Source organism: Perca fluviatilis, chromosome 10, assembly GCF_010015445.1.
Source record: "Perca fluviatilis chromosome 10, GENO_Pfluv_1.0, whole genome shotgun sequence".
NCBI lineage: Eukaryota > Metazoa > Chordata > Actinopteri > Perciformes > Percidae > Perca > Perca fluviatilis.
This window is the reverse complement of record NC_053121.1, coordinates 2397322-2405889: the sequence shown is the minus strand read 5'-3', so window position 1 is coordinate 2405889 and position 8568 is coordinate 2397322. Positions and strand designations below refer to the sequence as shown.

The 8568-nt window shown below is 41.3% G+C and overlaps 1 protein-coding gene across 1 annotated transcript; it reads left to right on the top strand.

Moving 5' to 3' along the window:
- The first annotated feature begins 99 nt into the window (after positions 1-99).
- On the top strand, positions 100-5618 carry LOC120567491 (transmembrane protein 182-like). Its single transcript, XM_039814486.1, has 5 exons — positions 100-463; positions 2224-2347; positions 2781-2879; positions 4373-4510; positions 5080-5618. The coding sequence occupies exons 1-5, from the start codon at positions 296-298 to the stop codon at positions 5298-5300; spliced, it is 750 nt and encodes a 249-aa protein (XP_039670420.1). The 5' UTR covers positions 100-295; the 3' UTR covers positions 5301-5618.
- Positions 5619-8568: the final 2950 nt, after the last annotated feature.

The window sequence follows — 8568 nt, the reverse complement described above, 5'->3', positions numbered from 1 at the left end:
CTTGGTTCCTTTACAAATGCACAGCACACCCATCGGTAATTTGACGAGGACAGGCTTACTGCTTCCTAAAATAACTCCTGTCCCCCCGCCTGACCTCCTCAGTTACTGGAGCTTCTTTTCACCACAGTTCCCAGCATGCCAGGGAGTGGCTGGGAGGGCCCGACTGTTTTCATTAGGACCGGGGCTGGGCAGAGGGGTTTGCAGAGTGGACACCAGACAGCTGAGGACGAACTGACCTGAAGACTGAAAGCTGAGGAGAAAGAGCACAGTGTGAAGGAGGTTTTAGGCTGGAGTTATGAGGGTGGGAGCCGCGTCCTTGGCTGGAGGGATATTTGGGGTATTAGGGACTCTGTGTTTCTTCCTTGCCTTCAGTACAGACTACTGGCTGGTGGCCAGTGACAACTGTGGACCGTATACATGGCCGACACAAACAACGCTTACTAAAGATGCCAACGGGACTGAGGTAGGACAGATACATTTGTGCTAGAGCTGCACGATCTGAGAAAAATATCTAATTCTGATGATTTTAACTGATATTGCGATTGCGATGTGATTCACGATAATGGAGAGAATGATCATTTTTGTATCGTTATTCTCATTTTCATTGAAATATGTTAAAATTGAAAAAATTTAAATGATTATAGTGTGATGTTTTTGGCGAGAATCTGTACCAAAGAAAGGTGTTTTCTTTAGTCTGTAGGATACGATTTGGATATTGTAGTAGTCCATATTGCGATATCAATAAAATTGCGATTCACTGTGCAGCCCTAATGTGTGCACATATTCACTAGCACAGATACAATAAACTTTACTGCTGGCTGTCAGAATTGGTCGGTGACCTCCAACTAAACTGTATAGTATAAATAATAGTCACAACATCACATTATGTGAGAGGCGATGCCAATGTGGAATCTGATCAGCCGCTGTGTAGACGGTGGTGTGCACGCTATGCCACTATAGGATATTTAAAGAGGTACCGAAATAGTTTAGTCTTGCACTTTTGTAAAGTTGGGGGGGATGTAAAAGAGAAACAGATTTAAAAGAGAATGAACCAAATCAATGTAGCTGAGTTTCAAGACATCCTGAGTTTTTGTTTGACTTGACAAGCTCCAAAAACACTAGATCCTACACTTCCCATAATGCTTCCAATAGCATCTTTTTGTCAGACCCTCCATTGCTGAATTCAAGGGCTCCTCGGATAGTCGAGTTGGGAAGTCGTTTATCTGACTTCGGTGTGTTCACAAGCTTGAAGTCATTAAGTTGTAATGTGGAAACAACATGGACGCTACAAAGAATTTGTAATTTGCTAATTAGCACTAAACACAAAGTGCAGCTGAGGCATCATCTGGGTTCTTTTCTCTTGACAAAGCTCCTCCAAAGCCAATTCCTGATATTAACTGGAAAAGAGCTTGGTTGTTACCTATTAAATACTGCATTACAAATAAAGTGAAGAAGGTTCAATTAAAAATTCTTCGTAAAATATACCCTGTGAATGTTACTGTAGCCAAATATGCAGACATAAGTAGTGCTTGTTCCTTCTGTGGTGATGTGGATGAAACCTATTTTTTGAATGTGAGAAAACTAAAACATTTCTCAGTGACTTAAATAGTCACCTTTTTGATCCACCTTACTCTCTTAGCGTAAAAGATTTTCTTTTTTATTATGATAATCCTGATAATAACACTTTGGTGTGAACATATGTAGTGAACTTGTTTGTTTTGCAAGCTAAGTTTTTTATTCATGAACAGAAATGGCAAAAGGGGACAGTGGAGTGCCCCTTTAATTTCCCAGTTTATTCTTCCATGCTACATTTGTAAGAAAGTTCACAAAATGCAAAGTAAGGGATAGATTTATGAAAGCTAATCCCTCCGGTGAACTCCTCCCAAAACGCCACATCAGAACAAAGTCTTTCATTTTCAATAAAAGAGGATGATTAGTTGCTGTGTGTTATTCGGCACCATCAATCATGTTTCTGACAAGCAAATGGAGAGTACCAGTCATGCGTGTTTCATAAGTTCCCCTTGAAAACCTCACACTGGCAGTCCATAATCAGAACCACGTTTGATGCCGCGGCACCACTGAAGAACAGAATCACGCAGAGCGGCTAACAGAGACGTGTTGACAACGCTGACAGACATTACGCTTCATCCATCTCCAGACATTTCAGTGTCCATCTCTCTGTTGGTGTGCTGATGTCAGTGTGTCTCTTTTTTTATCATTTAGATCCAGTTAGTGGAAGCTGTCACTGCTTCTCCTCCATCTCTCACTTTACACCATGAGGGCTTCTTCTGGCGATGTGTGTTTCAGGTGGAGCCCACAGCACATGCAGTCCTGGCCACTCTCTTCAGTATGTACACTTGTGGCATTTTTAGGCCTTTATTGACAGGACAGCTGAAGAAATTAAAGGGGAGAGAGAGGGCTAACAACATGCAGCAAAGGGCCGCAGGTTGGATACAAACCAGTGCCCGCTGCGTTGAGGAGTAAACCTCTGTATATGTATATGGGCACCAAAAAAAAAAAAGTTTGTCCAGTGTGGTTGCATATCTCTTGCTTAGAAGTGTGGTTTGCTTGACATGCTAACAAGTGCAGGAAAGAAAATATACAGGAGGAGAGCAAGAAGAATGTGTTGGCATTTGCATTTATTTCAGAGATGGAGGTGTTTTTGGCTTGTGTGTTTTTTTTTAGAACCACATCATTATATATTATATAGTTTTTAATTTATACTCTGTAGTTGTTTTTTTTAGCCTTAAAATTCTTTTTACTTTTTTGTTTTCATCTAGCAAACCAGCCAGAATCCAAGGTCTGTATCCATGGTTACCTCTTCCCTCTGCCTGTTGCACTTGGACCGGTGCCACATCCAAGTTATGATGCTACAGCAGGTAACGCACTCACTCACATACTTACAGACAGGTGACTAACTAACAAAAAAAGGAAGACTGTGCAACTAAGGGAAAGTGAAGATGCAGATTCTTCCATACAGGACACATGAGGGCTCACTGAAAGGCTTGATGAGTACGAGTGATACTGTGATACTACGGCATCCCTCTGGTCACCTCATCTCAATCCAATTAAACGCTCTTTTGGGACTAACTTGTTTGACAGCCCTCTACCACAATCATAAAATACCAAATGAGGTCATATCTTTTTGTAAAGATTGAAGCTGTTCTGATCTGTATATACACACACACACACACACACACACACACACACACACACACACACACACACACACACACACACACACACACACACACACACACACAGGCACACATGCATGTATTATTTTGCAATTAGTTCCTCACACAGTGACACATAAACACAAATTCACAATTTACATTTGGACATTTACATTGAGAATAACGGTAAAATAAAAAATCCCAACTCACCAACATTGAGAAGCTGAAGGGTCATGGCTTCAACTGAAGGAGCATATAAATGATTGGAGAAAAACAATACAATAAGTGTAGAGATGGTGTTCATATTTCTTCTTCATTACACTTGCAAAACAGTTTCAGAACTTTTTAGAGTTTTTAGTCCCGCTTGCCCACACATGCCCAAATGAAAGTCTCCACACTCCCAAAAATAAAACTGGTGTAGAAATACTGAATCTTTTTATTTATGTATTGGCCTAAAAATAGTCAAATTATTCTAAAAATACTCAAATCTACCCATAAAACATCTGCAAAGTGTATTCCTTATGAGAATAGTTAGAAATTTTGGAAAATACACATATTCACTTTTCTTGTTAGATGTCAAGATTGACTCTAATGTTTGTCTGTTAAATATGAAGATACAGCCAGGAGGTGCTTAGCTTAGCATAAAGACTGCAAGCGAGGGGAAACAGCTAGCCTTGCTCAGTCCAAAGGTTACAAAAACCTGCCTATCAGCACCTCTAAAGCTCAGTCATTAACATCTTGTTTATTTAATTTGTAAGTCACTGCACCCAGCCAAGAAATAGTCCGGCATATAACTCCCTGGAAACCAAAAATTGTTGCTTTTACACCTTCGTTTTTGTATATATTAAACAAATTAGACATAATGAGTTAATTAGCAAGCTTAAGATCCTCTGATGGGTTCTCTTTAAATTAAGAGCCACACTTACTGTTTACCACTGACTCTAGTTTTATCATAGAGGTAGTAAATCAATCTTCCTATCTAACTCTTAAGCATATTACACAATGTCAAACTATTTCTTTAATTGCAGAAGGTCACTCTCCTCAAGTTGCCCACATTTGCATAAAATAAATAAATACTGACAACATAACTCAATGTTCTCAATGATAGCTACACCCTGAACGCAAACACTCCCTCGCCATGTTATATACGTGGATAAGTAGCTGTTCTGATGGCGGCCTGGGTGTATTTCCTGCAGTGTTTCGGGGTTTCTGGACCGTGTTGATAATCCTTGGCCTGGTCGCAGCTCTAACCGGAGGACTCCTCCTGGTCTGTGGTGTCCCCTTCATCAGCCACAAACTCTACAAGCTGGGCGGGGCTTTCCTCATCGCTGCTGGTAAAATATCGTCTGTGCACATGTGTAGAGCTCATGTCAGCTGTTCATACCTGTCATATACCCAGCAACACACAGAGCAGCAGATGTCCCTCTGTAGTACTGTCGCTATAACAACAGCAGGGTCAAACACTGCAACCGTGGTAACAGTAGAGATGAGATGGAGCTGCATTCCTCTGGCGTTACTCACAACACTGATTGTGGAGGAAGTATTCAGGATCTTTACTTAGAGTAAAAGTACTAATACCACACTGTAAAATGACTCTGTTGATATGCTTACTCTGATGTTACTTAAGTAAAACTATGTAAGTATCATTAGGAAAATGTACTTAAAGTATTAAAAGTAAAAGTTCAATGCAGAAAAATCCTCACATTCAAAAAAACTAGTAACTAAAGCTGTCAGAGTAATGTAGTGGAGTAAAAAGCAGAAAGTAGCATCAAAAGTAAAGTAAGACTCACATAAAGTACAAGTACCTCAAATGTATACTTAAGTACAGTACCTAGTTACATTCCACCACGGCTGATAGCCTCTATACCTGTGTCTCCCTCATACTCTTTCTATCTCTCCCCAGCCTGCTTGTTCCTGTTCACGCTGCTGCTCTATGTACTGTGGATGGAGGTGACGGAGGTCAAGCGCTACGTCCTGCAGGAGAGAGGAGAGGCGTGTCCCCATGCGCAGGTTTCTGTGCTCTACGGCCTGTCGTTCATTGTGGCAGCTGCCGGCGTGCCTCTGTTGCTGATCTCAGGGATGGTCTTCATGCTGGTGGGCCGTGCGCTGCGGGCCAGCAAGTGAGCTCGCCATCTGGCCTGTAAGGAGGAGAAAGGACTGGCCTTTTTATGTCCTGCACTGGGAAGCAGCAGCACACTTGTGGGATGTAAATACTGGCTGAAAGACATTTTATAATAATAAATAAGCTTTATTCATAGAGCACTTTTTCCAAATCCGCATTACAAAGTGCTTCACAAAACAGCAAAATAGAACAGACCAGTCATAAAAGCATCAGGTTTTTAAAACACAACAAATAAAAACCATATGGTGTATAAAAACCTGTACAATGTATGTATGTAATGATTTTCAGTTTTCTATGACTTTCTTTGCTCTAACTAATAAAAATCATTACAGAAAAATAGTTTCTTCCTCTGAATTGCATCCTACTGTCATTCTACTGATTGGTGTTCTTTTTATTTTATTAATGCTGCAAATGATGAGTCCATAGAGCAGAATGTGAGAAATGTACGGGTGAAGTAGCTGTGTCCCCTGTCCTGATTTAGGCACACGATCAAAGTAGGTTAGCTGGAACGGAGTGAGGTGGGAGGGAAGAATGGCTGGATTTGGATAGAGGGTGGGGGTGGAGCAGGAGATGGATGCATAAAGGGGGGGATAGAGAGAGAATTGATGCTTGTAGGGGGGCACAAGGGAGCTTTAAGAAATGAACAGCTGTTTGTGGGTTTGGTTGGTGTACAGCAGGCCAGCCACCTGCCTCCTTCACCCCAATCATATTTCACTCCCTCACTGAAATCCTTATGCTTTCTCTGTTCTGCCTCATACTGTTATGTGTCTCTGTCCTATCCTACATGCAGAAACTTTCAATTCAGAAATTCAGAAACCCCTGCCCATCCACTGACACACATCCATCACACATACAGACAGAATTACTCACACCCTTATGGCTGTTCCTTATTTTCCTCAGTGTTATCCAAATGGGAAGCACAGACTTGTGATTGTATCATAACTGCTATTAGATCATCCTGCTTTTTCATTGGTCTGAATGGCAGCGGGTGGACTCTCAGTCACACATATCATCTTCTATCTGCCCTACTGAGGAGCAGGAGGGTGGCGTGTTTGCTTCAAAGACCTCACTGATCATACACATAAAAACACACATTTACACACACACACACACACACACACACACACAATAAAGCACCAAGCTCGCAATTCTGAAATAACTATTTTTTTCAGTCAACAGGGAGTCTTTTTTGATTCTGAAAAAGAACAAGGTGCTTTATAAATACTGTGAGCGTATTAAGCGTATCAAGAAATGCAGACAGCCCGTATTCAGAAACTGTGCCTTTAAACCAGCGGTCATATATATATATATATATATATATATATATGTAGGTAGAAAGTGCCACTACAGTGCCATTGCAGTCATTACCTGGATGCAATGACGGTAAAGAGTTGCAGAGTTCGCAGATGTGAAAGACCTGGAAACGCTGACCAATCAGAGCAGACTAGGCTTTTTAGGGAGGAGGCTTAGAGACAGGCGCTAAAACGGAGCGTATCAGACAGAGGGTGAATACAGGTATATTCAGACTGAGAATGAGCAAAGTAATGTGTTTTTTAATCATTAGCAGAAACACAAAAGACAAGTATGAATCTAAAAATGAGCAGAGAAAGGGACCTTTAACAAATATCATAACACAACAAAATATTTTTTTTACGTGAAAATATTGACCTGTGGGTGGAAAGGTCAGGAGTAACCTTAATCCTTGACTATTCACTGCTAATTAATCAGAAATCTGGAAAACAGTTGTATATCTTTCTTTGGACCAAAGACAGACAGCTTTGAACATTCAAACTCTCATTGTTGAGAAGTCAACAATAAAGCGTCAGGGTCATCTCTGTCTGCTGTGGACTGTTACTGTGGCTGCTGAGCATATTCAAAGTCTAACAATGTTCTAAATATAGATTTGATTCTCATTTTAATCACAAAGATGAAGAGAGTGTATCTGTTTCTAACGGTCTTATTTTGAATGTGGCCATTAGGAGGTCACAGTCCCGGCCCCAGTCTGTTTCAAAAGGCATGCCTTATTGCATTATGGGTAGTCTCGCTTTGCCAAACTGTCCTCCACAGCGCTGCGAAGGAGGGTCTGGCTAGTCCACACAGCATTCCGGGATGGGAGAAAAACCTGCTCTGGTTTATTGGCATTTCTTTAAACTAATCACAATGTTCATGGGCGCCGCTAAACTCCGCACGGAGCCGCTGTAAAATAGTCATCCGAGAGAAAACTCCGATTGGACAGATAGTCTAGCTAGCTGTCTGGATTTACCCTGCAGAGATCTGAGGAGCAGTTAACCATAGTCCTCACAAATCCACCGGAGGTTAGAACGCCAACACAAAGGAAGTGGAAGGAAACGAAAATCCCAGAAGTGGAACGCCAAGGATAAGGACTACATTAAGGGGTAACTTTGCTCAGTCAAACCCACAACCCGCTAAAATGTGGAATATGGGTTGATGATGACAAATTACTTTTGTATGACTTTTAATCCATGCTAATTGTACTTCTCAAACATTCATCTGATGAACAGTTGTTACTGTAACTGGTCCACTTTACTTATAATTCATGCCTGTGGCAGAATTACCACAATCAGCCAGCAGAGGGCTCTCTAGCTCTCCTCTTCAAAAGGAACATCTCCCATGCATGGTTGGACAGAAGGGGGAAAATGTGAGCAGTGAGTAGAAAAGGAAAAGAAAGTGAAGGAAAGGAAAGGAAGCAATTACTGAGCCGAGTATTGAGCGAGAACTCCTGGCTTGTTCAGTGACTGTAGCTCTTCCTAATCATAGTTAATTAGCTCTTATGTCTCCTCCCCTGTCATCCACAACAATGGAAACACACTATCACTTCATTTAAGGAAGAAATAATCTTGCACTTGAAGTGTAAGCAATCATGGCGTTATAATATTATGCATATGGCATAGTGAGCATCACGTGACTAAAGACATGACATGATAATAAAGTCATAAATGGTTTGCAAATTAACCCCAACAGACCCAAGGAACCCAAAGAGCATACGTCTTGTTGATTAGGCCTAATGAGTGTGTGCTCTGTGTATGTGTGGATGTATAATGCATAGATCTGTATTTCCAGGCATGGCAGCATTATTCGCTGCTAATTTTCAGTATTTGCTAAAGGTCCCATGTATGTGATGGTGTCAGACAGCAAACAGCGGGATGTGGTCTCACACTAGGTAGGGGAAATTAACCCTGCGTGGATCCCTCACCCCTCTGTCCTTCAGAGCACCTGGACTGAATACTGGTGGGCTCTAATCCAGTCAAA